This window comes from Vipera ursinii (genome assembly GCF_947247035.1).
Source record: "Vipera ursinii genome assembly, chromosome: 3".
Taxonomy (NCBI): domain Eukaryota; kingdom Metazoa; phylum Chordata; class Lepidosauria; order Squamata; family Viperidae; genus Vipera; species Vipera ursinii.
This window is the reverse complement of record NC_139516.1, coordinates 210457746-210476170: the sequence shown is the minus strand read 5'-3', so window position 1 is coordinate 210476170 and position 18425 is coordinate 210457746. Positions and strand designations below refer to the sequence as shown.

Sequence of the window (18425 nt, the reverse complement as noted above, 5' to 3'; positions counted from 1 at the left end):
GTCTGTGCCTTTTTTTACGGCCAGAAATCCTAGCAGGAAAATCCACTACAGCTAAGTTCTCCATTTACAAACGCTCATTTAGGGAGTGTTTGAAGTTACAAAAACACCGGGGGGGGGGGGGGGGGAGAGTTAAAACCATTTTCCACACTTAACAACCGTTGCAGCCTCCCCGTGGTCACATGATCAAAATCCACGCACTCGGCAACTGACTCATATTCATGACGGCTGCCGTGTCCCCGTGTGTGTGTCACATGATCCCCTTTTGCGGTCTTCTGACAAGCAAAAGTCAGTGGGGAAGCCAGAGTCACTTAACAACCATATTACTAACTTAACTGCCGTGTTTCACTTAACAAACTATGGCAAGTAGAGTTGTAAAATGGGGCAAAACTCACTTAACAACTGTCTTATTTTTCACAAAGGAAATTTGAACTCAATTGTGGTCGTTAAGTCAAGGACCACCTGTATTTAATTTCTCTCTCAAATCCATTTTCAGAGACAAGGATGGGTGTCAAAGTATTGGTTTAACAGCTAACCAGCTTATGCAATGTAAGGTGTTAAGATGTAATGTAATGATGAGAATGACTCAGCAGGGTCTGTGTCCCTTTAGGAGCCCTGGTATAAAGGGAAGGCTCTGCTGATGCGTACGCTCTCTTCCTTTTCCTGCTGTATCTATGGTTTGTTGGATTCTGCTGTACTAGTGTATGTATTTTGTCCCTGGTGTATGATATTGTAAATAGTGTAAGATAAACCACAATTTAATACAAACCACTGTTTGCTGTGTTTACTCCTGGGTTATCTCAGTGCAAATAAGACTGTGCATGCTCTGATAGTGGATCTCCCATGGTGGTGCAATGGTGCAGTAGGGCCAATTTAAATACGGTGTCCGAAATGAGTGACCTCTGGAAGTGAGCATTTACATCCCAGGTGCCGCTGATGTGGCTTCATGCAGCCGAAGCGTCACAATATCGGACTTCTTAGCCCACAGTGAAAGAGAAGGTCCCGGCATTGCTCTCCAACTCTTAACCATTTATTAGCTTTAGAAAGGGTTAGGGTTTGCCGTTAGATCTTGTTGAAAGCAGCTATGTCAACACTCTGCACCTGGAAGACAAAAATAAAATAAAGTTTAAAAAGCCGTGAGATGGATTGCGTGGGGAGACCTGCAATTCTCAGGCCTGGTGTTGTAATTTCATCCGGGCGTCAAGAGGTTTCTGTCGAAGGGACTTGGGTAATGGGATGCCTAAAAGGAACTTTGACCAGGATCTGCAGGGTCAAAACAATGCACATTTGAGATTTTTCTTTCCCATGTTCTCATGCCCTTCCACAGCTACCCCCATTTATTTGATCCTTTGGACAACCGTTTGTCTGGAATGGTACGAGGGTCTCCTGCCTGAGCAGGGGGTTGGACTAGAAGACCTCCGGGGTCCCTTCCAACTCTGTTATTCCATTATCTTCATCTTTGCTAAGCAGAATGAGCAGCCTGAGAATGACTTCTGATCCTGTTTTCCATTCCTGAAATGTCAGCAGGCCTAAATAAAATATTAACTCTGGTTTAAAGCTGCTGAAGACCCACCAGGCATTACTGGGAGACTTCAACCTCGAGGGCACCGGGGGTGGGGGCAGGGTGATTATCTGGGGCAAAACGTAAGACGCTTTGACTTTCTGCCTACTCAAATCTTCAATTTGACTGAAGAAATTATTTGGATAAGTAACAAAACGTCTCAGTTTTAAATAAAACTTTGGTCCAGTTGGCATAATTTAAACTTGTCAAGATACTTTTGACCCGGAGGATTGAATCTTCATTTACGTCTTCAAAATTAAAAACAATCCACGCCGGCCGGAGAGAGACACAGCAAAAGGGCTAGTTATGATCCAGGGGCCGTAAAATGCAGCATGACCGCTGATCCTAAGGGGGGGAAAAGATTACTGACCCTGATCTAGAGACTATCAGAAGTAACTTGAGAGAATCTGTGATCTCTGCGAGGGAACTTTAAGCGTAAGCCCTCTAACTCTAGATATTTACAATTTGATTTATAACCTGATTTATAACCTGAGGCTTTCCACTAGTGTTGGCAGAACTTCGAGCTGGCCCAGCCAACGGTTGGTCTTCCCCAGGAAACTTACATAATCTTCAAATTTGGTAATCTCTTCTTCCAGGATATCCGTCCCGACTTTGTCATCCTCTACCACACACTGGATCTGGAGTTTCTTGATGCCGTAGCCCACCGGGACCAGCTTGGAGGCGCCCCAGACGAGGCCATCCATCTGAACAGACCGGACACATTCCTCCATTTTGGCCATGTCCGTTTCGTCGTCCCACTGGAAATCGGGGGAGAAAAGAGAGTGAGCAAGACGGACCTCAAACTCAGAGCCAGCAGAGGGGACAAAGCAAGGCAGCCTTGTATGCAGAAATAAAGGGTTTCCTGTAAATTAGCTGAAAACCAACCCACAAAAATGAGAAAATAATTGCTTCTCCGAAGGACATTGTCCAATTCAGTGCCAATTTAATAATTGCTTGAAATTACAGTCCTCTTTCAGGCACAAGAAACCAAGGGGCAGGATAGGGTTTCAAAAGCACGGTGGATTTATTTATTCCATGAAGTCCACGCAAGAACCTTGCTCTTTTTTTTCCTTTTCTTTACTGTTTTCGCTGATCTTTTAAGAAATGCAAAAGGGTTGAGATGGTTTATATGGGAAAAATGGATTTAAATCTTTAAATGTAATTATCTGTTGAGAAAAAACTTAACCAGCAAGAATACTTTGATGGGAGAAACACATCTAAATAAGGACTGTTAACAGGATATAAGATGAGGCAAACCAGAATGATTAGATAGAATAGAAATATTATCTTGATGTGATCGTTATATTCTAGGAATATTGGGGGGGAAATCATATGTGTAACTGTTATTTATCAAAATAGTAAGAACTGTATTATTTCAAGGTTTGCAAAGATGACATTTTCGGGTAAAGCAGAAATCAACCAAATGTACTAGGTGGATTATGGATTATAGAAACCAATTGTTAAATGATTTTTCTTTACAAATGTAAACCGAGCAAACACGCTGTTTACCAACTATTAAGTGATTTATGTTTTTTTAAAAAATCAATAAAATATGCGGGGGGAGAAATGGAATCTGATCTATTAAAGGTCTCTTTCAGAGATGTAGGGACTCCAGACTGATGACGTGTTTGACCCCACTTTCAGGGACAGCGTGGTCGTCTCCAACATAGAATTACCCAGCCAGCCATAGTAGGATGAAGGCAGAGGGATGCTGATAGCCATAGTGATGTCAGGACATGAGTTGAGTTGCCTCTCCCACTCCCCAAAGTCCACACTGTCCCCCTCCACCCCAGATCCGATGTGTTTGTTTCCCTTGGACACCAGCCCTTCAGGCGTCTCCTGCGCACAATCAACTCAGCCTCTTGCAACTCGTTTACGATTTTGTCTGCAGCATCCAAAATCTGCCCAATGGAGACACATTACACTTGCGGTTCACCTGTACAAAGGTGTGTCACCTTTCTGCAGTTGCCCAAAGCTAAAAGGGAATGGAAAGCCGCTGAGAGAAAGACAGAGACACAGAGAGGAGAGAGAGGAGGAGAAAGAGACAGAGAGACAAAGAGAGAGAGAGAGGAGGGGAGACAGAGAGAGAGAGAGAGAGAGAGAGAGAGAGGAGGGAGGGGGAAAGAGAAAGAGAGGGGGAGGGAGAGAAGAGGGAGAAAGACAGAAAGAGAGAGAGAGAAGAGACAGAGGAGGGACAAAGAGACAGAAAAAGAGAGACAGAGAGAAGAGAGAAAGAGAGAGAAAAAGAGAAAGAGACAGAAAGAGGGAGAGAAGGGAGGGAGAAAGAGAAAAGGAGAGGGGGGAGAGAGAAAGAGAGAGAGGAGAGGGAGAAAGAGACAGAGAGAGAGAGACAGAGAGAGGAGGGAGAGAGACAGAAAAAGAGATTCAGAAAGAATGAGAACATTAAGAAACAGGTGTGTGCAGAGCATTCCTAAATCTCTGCCTATTCCAGAAGATTGCATAATCTTCTGTCTGGGAAGGTGACCAAAATGTTGCATTGCTCCCCAAAATGGCCCATTCCCAAACAGCATGTTTTGCACACCCTGCTCGGGAGCATCGAGCTCCCTGAGGTCCGCAGAAATAAAAGGTAAACGTTTCCCCGTCCGGTCGTATCCAACTCTAGGGCGCGGTGCTCTTCTCCATTTCTTGGCCGAGAGTGCCAGTGTCATCATTCCCGCCAAAAATGGTACCTATTTATCTACTTGCATCTGCATGCTTTCGGAATGCTTAGGTGGGCAGGAGCTGAGGTCAGGGACAGGAGCTCACCCAGTCACGCAGCTCTTGGGTCTCAAACGTGGGCTGTCGGGCTTCCCAGCCGAGCGCCTTTAACCAATCAGCCAACGCACCCCCTCCAACATTCCAGCAGGAAGAACGATTCCGCAAAACGTCATGGAAAAATCAGGAGGGATCCATGAGCGACTTTTCCAACTAACCAATTACAGGCAGTCCTTGACTTATGACCGTGCGGGAGCTTGCCCATTACAGTCCATAAGTCGTTGCAGTTGCTAAGTGTGTGGAAAAGGAAAATGCTGCCTATGGTTCCTTCTCTGCAAGGTTTAGGCCCAGGTGAACTAAATCAGGCCACCTGGAAAAAGGAGTTAATCAAAGTTCGTGCTATGCTCAGTTTTGCAATCCGAAGGAACTATTTGTAATTTAAACGGCAACTGTACTTTACCAAATAGGATTTTGCTAAGCTTGCTTGCTTGTTTCAAATATATTTAGAACGTAAGGACTGGAACTGTAAAAAATTAATAGGGAAGTGAAAGTAGCTGATGGAGGCGGGTTCCAATGTACACGAGCACATGGAGAGGTACAGTTCAGCAGAGGGTCAGCAGAAGGCGGTCCGGGTCTGGATGGGGAGGAACAGGCTTCGACTCAACCCTGACAAGACTGAGTGGCTGTGTGTACCGGCATCTCGGGATATTCAGGATATCCCACCCCTCATTATGGGGGGTGAGTCATTACCTCCTGTAGATAGGGCTCGCAACTTGGGAGTCCTCCTAGATTCACAACTCTCCTTAGAAGACCATATTGTAGCTGTGACTAGGGGGGCCTTCGCCCAGGTTCGCCTGGTGCGCCAGTTGCGGCCCTATCTAGACTGGGATGCCTTACGTACGGTCACTCATGCGCTCGTGACCTCTCGTCTTGATTACTGCGACGCTCTCTACATGGGGCTACCCTTGAAGACCACTCGGAGGCTCCAACTGGTACAGAATGCAGCCGCGAGAGTTGTACTGGGAGTTTCCCGATACTCCCATGTCACACCTTTGCTCCGCGAGCTGCATTGGTTGCCAGTTGTCTTCCGGGTGAGGTTCAAGGTGTTGGTAATGACCTACAAAGCCCTTCATGGCAGGGGTCCAGAATACCTTGGGGAGCACCTGCAGCCGGCGTCAACTTCCCTCCGCCCAGTACGCTCCCACAGAGAGAGCCTCCTCAGGGTGCCGCCGGTCAAAGAATGCCGACTGGTGGCCCCCAGGGGGAGGGCGTTCTCTGTGGGTGCACCGGATTTATGGAACCATCTTCCGGTTGAGCTCCGGATGGCGCCCGATCTCCGCTTCTTCCGGCGCGATCTTAAAACCCATCTCTTTAAACAAGCTGGCCTGGCCTGATTGGACGGGGTGGGATTTTTATAAACGACTTTAATTTTAAATTTGTATTAATTTTATGGGCATTGTTTAATCATGTTTTAATAATTTTAATTTTTGTACCTAGTTTTTATGTATTGCCCTGTTCACCGCCCTGAGTCCCCTGGGAGAAGGGCGGTATATAAATTAAATAAATAAATAAATAAATAAATAAATAAATAAAATCAGCAGAAAGTGCAAGATTGCTAACCATCTATCTACGGTTTGAGGATGGGAAAGATTGGGACCGGGGCTGGTTAATTTGCCACTGGCCTATAGCTGTCCCTGATGGACTTGCTATGTCACTGGACCTCATTGCAATGAGCTTTTAACGTAAGGTTTACGCGCCTGTTCCAAATTACTGCTGAAATAAACCTCTGAATCTTAAAGTAAGAAGTATTGTTATGTGTTGCTCTCATCTTTTCCATTGGGTTTTTCCACGACAAGTGCGATGCCCACATAATTGCCTCATTTAGTGACCACTCTCTTGGCCCATCCCAGGTATGGACACTATGCATGGCCTGCAACCTTTTCTGCTGGCGTCCGTTGACGTACCCAGCAGGGTAAGATTGCAGATGGTTGCAGTTAGGATTTGTAATCAGAATATTATATCTTGGTATGAAAAGGGAAATAAGAATACATTCAGAATTTTGAATAAGAGATTCTTTTGGTTGCCCACATGTAGCTTGTTTTGAAATTATAAACAAGTGGATACTTTGAACCTAGATGGGGAACTAAAATTTAAATAAAAGCAAAAATAGGACATGGGTTAAATAGGTGGAAATTGAATGCAAATGCAATTAAGGTATGCTTTGGCTAGGAAAGATATTTTAAACTGATATTATTAATATGATTAGAAAAATGTAATAAAATGTATGTATGTTTTCTAACAATAATAAGAATTGCATTTGCCTAATGCGAAAAATTTGTTATTACCACAAGAAGGGATGTGTTGGCGGGTGTAACATTGTACTTAGTTGGAAAAACTTATATGCATCACCGAATTATTAATGGACTCAGTCACCACATGGTTTTATTGAACACTTGTTTGTGAAAACGGAAAAAATCAATAAAATATTGATTTAAAAAAAAGATTGCAGATGGTTGCCACGAGTGGAGATCGCGACGGCCCCAATTTTGAGCGTTGGCTGCCACCTCCCTTCATTCAGTGCTGTTGTGGTTTTGGACGGTCGCTGAACCAACAGTCGTAAGTCAAGGACTGCCTGTGAAACGCTGCGGTTTATGTTTTTTAATTAGAAAAGGTGCTGAGAGATTTGAGGGGGGGGGGAAGGCTAACATGGCTCCCTCCCCACGGTGACCAGAGCACTGAAGGAGAAGAGACGGAACCGTGGATCTTAGTTAAACTGCAGGAGCAAGCAAACATTAAACCTTGTGTGGGAATCGTTTCTAGGAATGTGAATGCCTGCAACTGGCGGTGTGTGTGTGTGTGTGTGTGTGTGTGTAGCCTGGCTCATTTATGTTAGTTTGCCATCGCCAAGGAGAGTCAGGGAATCTTATCAAGGCAACCCCAGCCCCGTAACTGACACCCAGAAATGTTTATGGAGTGTCTCCGCCATTGTCCCAAAGGTGCATTTTTTAAGAGGCAACTGGAGTTTTTTTTTTCCTTTGAAGACATTTTGCTTCCCATCCAAGAAGCTTCCTCAGCTCTGACCGGACGATGGGGGAAAATGGAAGGATTTATACACCTTGCAGAGCTGGATATTTCCCTCCTTTTAGAGAGTCACTGAGAGTTCCCCACCATCCAGTCAACCTCCAAGTTGACCTCAATGGCCCTCTAAAAGACGGCAAATGACTGTCTGTCTGCAAGGAGCACAAATCCTTCCATTCCCCCAATATCCGGTCGAAGCCGAAGAAGCTTCTTTGGTGAGAAGCGAAACGTCTTCAAAGGAAAATAAGAAAGTCCTGGGGGGAAAAAAACAACACTTTTGGGACACCCAGAGATCGCCTTTAGCAATCCTACAGCCAGTACTTCAAACCACCCTGTATCAACTCTGCAGGGCAGAAAAGCAGAGGCAAAACTCGGGAGGACCCAATTCTGGGCCTCACATCAAAAGGACCGGCCCAGAATCCACGCAGCCTTGTCTGCGCGACGAGGAACACAGAAGGGGAAGCGCGGGCCGGTTAGGGCCGTGCTGGCGGACCTGTGGCACGCAGAGCCCTCTCTGTGGTCACGCGTGCCGTCGCCCCAGTCCTAGGCCTTCAGCTGGGTTTTATAAAAACCTTTTCGCTTTAGGCCTCTGCCGCCGTGTGCAAGAAAAAAAAAAAGGTTCAATCAATCAATTTCAACTTCTCGCGGGGGAAAAAAAAAAGATTTCGCAAAGTTGGAATCGATCGATTGAACTTTTTAGTCTCCCCCAGTCGGCCGTTACCCCTGCAGCCACGCCCAGCCAATTGGCCACACCCACCCAAAGGGCCACGCCCACCTGGCAGCCGAGGATACGTAAGTGGGTTTTGGGTTGCAGTTGGGGGGGGGGCACTCGGTCTCCAAAACATTCGCCATCATTGGGTTAGGGTGTCACGCTTCCATCTGAGCCGGGACAGGACCCAATGTCTGTGGCTTCAGAGGAATGTGGGCAAGGGCAGGCCGAGGCAGACCAGGGCCCTTCAGGTTTGGGACAGGGGGGAGAGTTCAGGCGAGGGGTAAGGCCCCTCCCCACCTGATCCTACAGCTAGGAGAGTGGAGGAGGAGGAGGAGGAACGAACAACGCAGGCTCGCTTACTCGGGAGGAGAGCGTCCCGCCCCACCCCACAAGGCACACCTGGGGGGTTTGAGATCTAAGGAGCCGCTGTGGGGCGGGGACTTTTGTCGGGAACAGTTGTGTATTGTCGCTCTTGTTCTGTGTCTTGGTTGGAAAAACTAGACACCTTGACTGGCTCGACCACAGCAACTTCCCGGTTTACGACCTCAGGCTGCACTTCGAATGCCCTCTTTGCAAACTGCTCAGGTAAAGCTGAGATTCAAATGGACAAGTTTATGTTTTGTTTTGATCTTCAGCCAGAATTGCCTAAAAGGTGTGTGCGTGTGCTTGTGTGTGCTTTGGTTGAAGGCCTGCCAGCAAACAGGGGAGCCTTAGGGGGAAATTTGCAGCCACTAAAGGACTGCTCACTGTCATGGTTCCGATGAATGAGACAAATCAAACAAATGGCAGGCATATTATTTATCTAAAAAGTCTTAGTAACGAAAGGAAACATCAGCACTCATGGAGGGATGCCAGAATCTGAAATCTCCTCCCCCCCCCAAACCCATCGTAACACACACACAATCCCCACCCTTATCTACACGTCATAAATCACATTATCCAATTAGTTTTACATATGAGGTTTCACTTCCCATTCTGTACCTGGGCTTTTGCAGTCTTATTCTATTTATTTATTTTGCAGTCTTATCACAACTTCTGGCTGATTTCTCCCTCCCAAATGAAGCAATTAAAGTAACAGGCTCGTCTCTTATATTGTCAGTGCAAAAACATGTCAATGTTCGCAGCATTGACCCTCACATTGCCAGCTGACTGCACTGCCTCTATGCGGTGCCTTGGGTCATCACATAGCCCAGGGCTTTTCAACCTGTTTCACCCATTGTACCACTTTTAGGATATGGCAACATCCGAGTACCACCAGTCGCCTAGCAAGGTGTCAAAAACTTGACCAAAAAAAAAAAAAAGGAAAAAAGTGAGGAAGTACAGGTAGTCCTTGACTTACAGCAGTTCACTTAGTGACTGTTCAAAGTTACAACGGCACTGAAGAAACGCCCCCCCCACGCCAGAGCCGAGCAAGACACCTGCCTGCCTGCCCACCTGGCGGCGCTCTTCCTCCTGTCCGAGGTTTTAATTGTTGTGAGCATTTCTGTTGAGAATTGGCAGCAGGGGTGGGGTGGGGTGATGTTTGGTTTTTATTCCCCCCCCCATCTGCTGGGTGGTTGCAGCAGGTTTTGGTCACTTCACATGACCCTAGGACACTGTGACCGTCATAAATATGAATCAGCTGCCAAGCATCTGAATTAAAAATCACAAGACCGTGGAGATGCTGCAACATTCCAGCTGATCGGCGCTTCTTCTGGGCTCAGCAGAAGCGCCGGGATCAGCGCAGAGCTACAGCTGGATCCTAGCGCTGATCCTGGCGCTTCCGCTGAGCCCCGACAGCCCTGCAGCTCCAGCCGTCTCTCGCTCAGGCTTGCGCGATGCTGCCACCGGTTCAGCTCATTCCCCTCCCCTGCTACCACGTTTCTAGGAAGGTTAGGGCCTGCAGCCCAAGAGTCTCCCACTTACCGGCTTGACATCCAAAAGGATAGAGGACTTGGCAATCAGGCCCGGCTTCTTCGACTTCTTCTCTGCGTACTGCTTTAGCCGCTCTTCCCGAAGGCGGGCAGCTTCCTGGTCTTCCTCTTCCTCGTCGCTGCCAAACAGGTCGATGTCGTCGTCGTCTTCCTCGGGTGCGGCGGAGGCAGCACCGCCCGGGGATTCTTCTTTGATGGCCGGCGACGCTGCAGGGAGGACCACCTTCCTGGAGGGCAGGGCCAGGGGCTCCACTTTCTTCATGGGAGTGACATGCTTTGCGGAGAAAAGGAGAAGGTCAGCCTCAGCCGGAAGACACCCCCCCAAAAGGGGAAGGGACCAGAAAGGAGGGGAGCGGAATGAAGGGCTGGCTTCCTCCACCCCAGCCAGTGGGCAACTGCCAGGTCCCTCTCAGGAGGCTGCCATCAGAAAGGGAAGGGGGAGAAGGTGGGTGGAGGATGCTTCCGCTTTCACTTTGCTCGCTTTGATGTATTTGCATGGGAAATGGGGGAGGAGGAGGAAGAGGAGGAATGAGTCCTTGATGTTCTCTGAGCTGGGTGGTTTCCTTGCAGACGTTTCGTGACCCAACCAGGGAACATCATCAGTGCTAGAAGGGAGGGGGGTTTGTGGGGAGGAGGAGGAAGAAAGCCCACAGGGCCATCTGGTTTATATCTTCTGGGGGGGGCAGAGGCAAGGTGTCAAGAGAACCGCCAGTTATCGCCTGACGGACTAAAGCAGTGATGGCAAACCTTTTAGAGACCGAGTGCCCAAACTGCAACCCAAAACCTACTTATGTTTCGTCGGGCGCCAGGTGGGCGTGGCCCACTGGGTGGGCGTGGCTGTGGTGGTAATGGCAGACTGGGTGGGACTAAAAAGTTTAATCAACCAATTCCAACTTTGCGAGATTTTTTTTTTCCCCCATGAGAAGTTGAAATTGATTGATCGAACCTTTTTTTTTTTTTTTTTTTTTGCACACGGCGGCGGAGGCCTAAAGCGAAAAGGTTTTATAAAACCCAGCTGAAGGCCTAGGACTGGGGCGACGGTGCGCGTGACCACAGAGAGGGCTCTGCGTGGCACCTGTGGCACGTGTGCCGTAGGTTCGCCACCCCAGGACTAGGGAAATGGGGTGGGCTGACAGGATGAGATTTTTAGCTTAACGCTTTTGCCTGGGAACTTCCGATTCGGACTTTTCTCTCCGCAATCACTTTCTTTCAGTAAAAAGTTCTCTTTGAAACAATGCCTGTTTCCCCGAGTTGTGCTTTCCTGAGGGAATAGCGGGGACGGGACCTTGTCCCCAACCCCCAGTCCATGGACCGGTACCGGGCCGCAGCATGCCAGCCACCGATCCGCACAAACAAGCAAAAGCCCCATCCGTGAGATGCGGGCAGCACACAAAACCACACATGCTCCGGTCCGTGGAAAATCCTCTTCTCCACGGAACCGGTCCCTGGTGCCCAAAAAGTTGGGGACCTCTGCCTTACCGGCACCATCCTTCAAACGGGGGATTGGGGGGGGGGACTTCACCTATAAAGCTCTGCATGGCCTGGGTCTAGCTATTTTCAACCTTCATCCCAGACAGGATACCTTATTGCATCCCAGACAAATGGTTATCCAGTCTTCACTTTTGAAAACCTCCAGTAATGGAGCATCCACAATCCTGGGAGGCAACTTCTGTTCCACTGATTAATCGTTCCCACTGTCAGGAAGTTTCTCCTTAGCTCCAGGTTGCTTCTTCCTTTGGCATCTAGGTCCTCTTGGTTAAATTAGGACCGTGGTGGCAAAACTATGGCACATGTGCCACAGTTGGCGCACAGAGCCCTCTCTGTGGGCACGCGTGCCGTCGCCCCAGTCCTAGGCCTTCAGCTGGGTTTTATAAAACCTTTTCACTTAGGCCTCTGCCGCCATGTGCAAAAAAAGGTTCAATCAATGTCAACTTCTCATGGGAAAAAAAAAGCTTTCACAAAGTTGGAATTGATTGATCGAACTTTTTAGTCCCACCCAGTCGGCCGTTACCACTGCAGCCACGCCCACCCAATGGGACACGCCCATCCGGCACCCAACGATGCATATGTGGGTTTTGGGTTGCAGTTTGGGCACTCGGGTCTCTAAAAGGATTAGGAATATTTGGTTCCTTCAATAGTTCATCATACATTTCAGCTTCCAGTCCCCTAATCATCTTTGTTGCTCTTCTCTGCACTCTTTGTAGAGTTTCAACATCTTTTTTTATATATATATATCACGGTGACCAAAACTGGACGCGGGATTCCAAGGGCGGTCTCCCCGGTGAAGGATAAAGCGGTACTAACACTTCGCGTGATCTTGATTCTATCCTTCTGTTGATGCGACCTAGGACTGCGTTGGCTTTTTTTTGGCAGCTGGAGCACATAGCTGGCTCATAGTTAAATTTTAAATTTTTATTTTTATTTTTTAAATTTTAATCCAATTTATATCCCGCCCTTCTCCGAAGACTCAGGGCGGCTTATAATTTAGGCACAAACCAATGTGCTTAGCAATAATGGCTGGCCAGCGAATTCTGGGAATTGAAGCATCGTGCATCTTAAGACTTGCTGTGGTTGAGAACCACTGATCTAGGGCAGGGGTAGGCAACCTTGGCTCTTTTATGACTCGTAGACTTCATTCAACTCCCAGAATTCCTGAGCCAGCATGGCTCAGCATGGAAACCTCCCTTTCTCCTCAGCATGGCTGGATCAGGAATTCTGGGAGTTGAAGTCCACGAGTCATAAAAGAGCCACGGTTGCCTGCTCTAGGGGCTTCCTAATCTAGCACAATTGCCCAATCTGAGATAAATAAGGAAGATAGCTCAGAAGGCCTTGGAAGGAATACTAATAATAATAATAAAAGTTGGAAGGGACCTTGGAGATCATCTAGTCCAACCCCCTGCTCAGGCAGGAAACCCTATACCATTTCAGGCAAATGGCTGTCCAGTCTCTTCTTAAAAACCTCCAGTGTTGGAGCATTCACCGCTTCTGGAGGCAGGTGGTTCCACTGATGAATTGTTCTGACTGTCAGGAAGTTTCTCCTTAGTTTTAGGTTGCTTCTCTCCTTGACTAGTTTCCATCCGTTGCTTCTTGTCCTGCCTTCAGACGCTTTGGAGAATAGCTTGAGTCCCTCTTCTTTGGGGCAGCCCCTGAGATACTGGAAGACTGCTATCATGTCCCCCCTCACCCTCATTTTAACTAGACATACCCAATTTCAGCAACTTTTCCTTAATATGTTTTAGCCTCCAGTCCCCTGATCCTCCTTGTTGCTCTTCTCTGTACTCTTTCTAGAGTCTCAACACCTTTTTTACATCGTGGGGACCAAAACTGGATGCAGGATTCCAAGTGCGGCCTTACCAAGGGCTCGCAAAGTGGTATTAACCCTTCACGTGACATTGATGGGCCTTGGCTTTGAAAGAGCACGTGCAACGTACAAATGAGCAAAGCAGCGGAACACCCACATGACTTTTTTTTTTTCGTTTGGCGAGTTTTACCTGTGTCGGTGGAGGAGGGGAAGGGTGATGGGCGGCCGATGCCCTTTCCAGCACGCTCAGACGGCACTCCAGTTTGGAGATCGCCACTTGGAGGTTTGCGACCACTGAAAAGGAAGAAGACAAAAAAGGCTATTAAAAAAAAAAAAGGATGCCACGCTAAGGTCTCAACTTGCGGTTACTTTTATCAGCACCAGCTACTGTCGAATTTTAAAGGAAGCACCACGCGGACTTTGTGGGCCCGAGGAAGGAAAAGGGGTTTCCCGGTCAGGCCCGGCCACTCACCGCTACGCAGCTGTTGGTTTTCCGCCTCCAAGTTGGCAATCCTGGTGACCACCTCGATTTGGTCTCCGGCCGGTCCGGCTGGGGAGGGGCCGCTGGCACACTGCGAGAGAGAGAGAGCGAGGGCAAAAGGGGTGGTGAGGCTGGGCCAACCGCTGGACTCGATCAAAGCCCCACAGCACAAAGCCAAGCGGTAGCCACAAGAAGGGGACGAACGGGGGAGACCTGGAGAAAGCAACTGGGCACCAGTCAGAGCACAAGAGCCGGCGGCCTTACGGCTTGAGAAGGAAAGGGGAGAGGGGATGCTGAAGGCCCAGGGGGTCTCCCCTTGTTTTCTTAGAAGGCGTCTGTGCAAGAGGCCCAAGGCGGACCGGGATAATTCAGGTTGCAATGCTGGATGAGGAGGAAGCCAATGAGGGCTCCTTGGTGCTCTCTGGAGCTGGGCTGTTGTTCTGTACCAGCCTGCTACCGGCCCTGCAGAAAAGGCAGGGACAACCCCTTTTACAAGAAGGCAAGAGGCTGGAATTACGCCTGCCAAATTTATAGCTACGAAAACAAACAAGACCCAACTGCCGAACCCACAGGCTGACCCTGAATCACAACAGCTGTTTTCTTGCAAATGTTTCATGACCCAACTGGGGAACATCCTCAGTGAGCTTCCTTCCTTTCCTCCCATCCATCTTCCTCCTTCTTTCTTTCCTTCCTTCCTTCCTTCCTTCCCATCTTCTTCCTTTCTTTCCTTCCCTTCCTTTCCTCCCATTCATCATCTTCCTTCCTTCCCTTTCCTCCCATCTTCTTCCTCCCTTCCTTTCCTCCCATCCATCTTGTTCCTCCCTCCTTCCCATCTTCTTCCTTCCTTCCTTTCCTCCCATACATCTTCTTCCTCCCTTCCTTCCTTTCCTCCCATCCATCTTCCTTCCTTCCCTCCCTACCTCCCTGGCGCTCTCTAAGCCAGGGGTGTCAAACTGCGGGCCCGCAGGCCAGATGCGTCACGTGGAGGCCACGCCCGCCCCATTGCCAGCAATGGAGAAAAAGCTCCAAGATGCCGCACGACATCGCGAGTTTGACAGGTCTGCTCTAAGCGTCACAGACATTTCACGATCCCCCGAGGTGACACCATCAGTGCTTAGAAGGGAGTGGAGACGGCGGAGAGGAAGAGGACGACAAGGACCGTGGTGCTGTCTGAGCTTGGCTGTTTTCTTGCGGACGTTTCATGCCACAAACTAGGTCAAGGGGTAGGCAACCTCGGCTCTTTTATGACTCGTGGACTTCAACTCCCAGAATTCCTGAGTCAGCATAGCTGACTCAGGAATTCTGGGAGTTGAAGTCCACGAGTCATAAAAGAGCCGAGGTTGCCTACCCCTGAACTAAATCATCTCATCACTGACGCTCGGAGAGCACCATGGGCCTGCGCTAGAAATATTCTCCTTTAGGGGTAACCTGGCTAGGTCACGGTCCAGCATCTTCCACCATAAAGTATGGACTATATCTTAAGAAAGGAAGCGCCAATCCTGTGATAAAATCTCACCCTCACACAAGGCTGATAGGAGAAAACCCTTTCCTTACTCAGGCTGGAAAAGACTGTTTCTGCCTCTTCCTAGGACCAGCACAACTGCTAAAGCAATTAACTAGAAATCTATCCGCTATAGCCTTAAGGGGGGGGGGGTGTCTTCAAACTTGGCCCTTTTGTGACTGGTGGACTTCAACTCCCAGAATTCCTCAGCCAGGAAGGGCCACGTTTGAAGACACCCCCCCTAAGCTATACAGTTCAATGCAATTTTGGATTGATAAACAGTAGGGACGCGGTGGCTCAGTGGGTTAGGACGCTGAGCTTGTCAATCAGAAGGTCGGCAGTTTGGCGGGTCGAATCCCGAGTGCCGCGTAACAGTGAGCGCCTGTTACTCGTCCCAGCTTCTGCCAACCTAGCAGTTCGAAAGCACGTAAAAATGCAAGTAGAAAAATAGGGACCACTCCGGTGTGAAGGTAACAGCGGTCCGTGCGCCTTTGGCGTCTAGTCATGCCGGCCACATGACCACGGAGACGTCCTCGGACAAGCGCTGGCTCTTCGGCTTTGAAACGGAGATGAGCACCGGCCCCTAGAGTCGGAAACGACTAGCACGCATGTGCGGGGGAACCTTTACCTTTTAGGATTCTCTTCTCATACCTTCACCAACAAGCTACTCTGGCATAGCGCAACAGCAAATTGTGAAACCCACAAAAGATTAAAAGGGATGGAAGGGAGGGGAGGAAGAAAGCATGGAAGATATTAGCGGCGCAAACTCTTGAGTGAACAGGAAGCCTCTCTTGTATCGAATAATAATAATAATAATAATAATAATAATAATAATAATAATAATAATAATAATAATAATAATAATAATGTGTTGGAAGAGACCTTGGAGGTCATCTAGTCTGGGAAAGCTGTCTGGGAACAGATTTCTGCCAAGCAACATTTTTTTTTCATTGATAAAATCTACATGGTTGCTAAACATCGATCGTTATTTGATGACCTATAATTTAATTTGTCAATCAAGTACAGGTATTCCTTGACTTGCAACCATTCATTTGATGTTACAGCCGCACCGGGGGGGGGGGGGGGGGGGAAGCAACTTAGGACCACTTTTTACATTTGCTGCAGAATCCCCGCGGTCGCGTGATCAAAATTCAGCTGCTTGGCAACCGACTTGTATTTATGACGGTCGCAGCGTCCCCGTTGTGTGTGTCACCTTTTGTGACCCTCTGACAAACAAAGTCAACGGGGAAGTCAGACCCGCTTCACAACCGTGTTACCAACTTAACAACCGCAGGGACTCACATAACAATTGGGCCGAGAAAGATCGTAAAAATGGGGCAAAAGGCACTTAATGACCGTCTCACTTAGCGACAGAAATTTTGGGCTCCCTTGTGGTCGTATGTCGAGGACTACCTGTACAGATTAGGGACTTTTTAAGTATATTGTAAGCATCGGATACTCAGGAGGCACGGATGTCTCTAAATGAAGCGAGGAATTATTGAACGGCTTAAAAAAAAAGAGCCCAAACGCTGATTAGAATAGAAGAGAGCTGGAAGGGACCTTGGAGGTCTTCTAGTCCAGCCCCCTGCTCAAGCAGGAGGACCTATATACCATCTCAAGACAGGTGATTGGTCCTCTCCAGAAGGATGGCTGAAGGTCAGGGATTCAAGAGAGGGCATTCAGAAGCAACAACGGACGGAAACGGACCATGGGCAGAACGTCCCAAGCAACACGGCAAGAGAGGCATGGAGGATGCCAGCTTCTTCCATCCCATCTGGGACGGACGGACGGACGGACAGACAGACAGACAGACAATCTTCTTCCTTCCCCCCTGCCCCACCAGCGACTTACGGCCCTGGGACCCGGGCGCTTCTTAGGCCGAACAGCAGCAGTTTCCTGGGGGTTTTGCAAAACTGTCTTCAGCTGCAAAGGGCAAGACATTTTTTTTTCCCTCCCCCATTGGTAAAATAACACCACCGCAATTGAGATTCGTTCATGCAGCGCAGTGGAAGGTCAGCGTGGCAGAAGCCCACGTGCAGGTAGGAAAGCATTAAAATAAAACACTGGCTCAGGAATTCTGGGAAGTCCACAGGTCATAAAAGAGCCGAGGTTGCCTACTCCTGGTTCTAAAGTATACCGAAATCTTCTCTCTCTTTCATTTTCAATGTCCGTCTATCCCAGGGGTAGGGAAACCCGGCTCTTTTGTGACTCGTGGACTTGCAACTCCCAGAATTCCTGAGTCAGCTACGCTGACTCAGGGATTCTGGGAGTTGAAGTCCTTGAGTCATAAAGGAGCCGAGGTTGCCTACCCCCTGACCTATCCGTTTCTGCACCATCTTAAAATTTTTCTCAATTTAACTCTTCCTCCATTGGTTAAGTCTTCATTTTTCCAACGCTCAGCGAATACAATTCTCGCTGCAGTTAATACCTGCAAAATTAGATAAGATACGCTCTTTCTCATGGTTTCCTACAATGACGCCTAACAAAAACAATTCTGGCTTAAAAACCGTATGCTTTTTTTTTTTTAAGTCGTTTTCTCTAACCGCCTTGTGTATTCTTGACCAGAAACTTTTGGCTTTGGGGCAGGTCCACCAAAGAGGGCAGCTAAGTGCCTGGGTTTTTCTCTACATTTCCAGCAATTGCTGGATAGGGTTTTAAACATTTGGGCTAACCTCGCCGGTGTTAAGTGCCACCTGTAAAACATTTTGTGTAGGTTTTCTTTGTATGGGTTCCTGCCACTTTTAAAAGGGTGAAAAACAGACAGGGAGCCGAGAAATGTTTCATGCTGGCGCCACTGATCCAGATTCATTTCTTTTTGTCCGATTCGGGGGCGGGGTTTTTCAAGGGACTGCCGGTCTCTTAAATGAAGAGAGTTTGAATTTCTGTTCGCCTGGTGTGTTTGGCAGAGTGGGTGGGCTCCAGGTCCCTTTTTGTCAGACCGAGGAATTGTGACCTTCTCTGTTAAAAGTCCTGCCCTCCAGAACAGAATGTCCCTGCAGTGCCTTGGCTTTTTTCCCAGGCCTGGCACAGGCCATCTGTGAAGCCCTCTTGAAGGTTTCTCAATGCTGGGCTTTTAAGTTACATACCGCACATGTTGTAAAGCACCCAACGTCCTTATGCAGTTGGGCGGCCTTAAAATAATAATAACAGGAAGAAGAGAAGGAAG

General features: G+C 48.2%; 1 protein-coding gene across 1 annotated transcript; it reads right to left on the bottom strand.

The window, feature by feature from the left end:
- Nucleotides 1-1015: 1015 nt before the first annotated feature.
- LOC310638774 (elongation factor 1-delta-like) lies at nucleotides 1016-17209 on the bottom strand. The gene is made up of 6 exons (XM_083360132.1): nucleotides 17111-17209; nucleotides 13750-13849; nucleotides 13468-13571; nucleotides 9969-10250; nucleotides 2122-2316; nucleotides 1016-1098 (listed from the first exon to the last, which is right to left on the bottom strand). The coding sequence occupies exons 1-6, from the start codon at nucleotides 17198-17200 to the stop codon at nucleotides 1060-1062; spliced, it is 810 nt and encodes a 269-aa protein (XP_083216258.1). The 5' UTR covers nucleotides 17201-17209; the 3' UTR covers nucleotides 1016-1059.
- Between the last annotated feature and the right edge of the window lie 1216 nt (nucleotides 17210-18425).

Coding starts and splice junctions, on each gene's coding strand:
- LOC310638774 (XM_083360132.1), bottom strand. CDS start 17,200: ATGTCTTGCCCTTTGCAGCTGAAGACAGTTTTGCAAAACCCCCAGGAA. Junction 13,572..13,749: donor AAACCAACAGCTGCGTAGCG/GTGAGTGGCCGG, acceptor CTTCCTTTTCAG/TGGTCGCAAACCTCCAAGTG. Junction 2,317..9,968: donor TCCTTTTGGATGTCAAGCCG/GTAAGTGGGAGA, acceptor CCCGATTTCCAG/TGGGACGACGAAACGGACAT.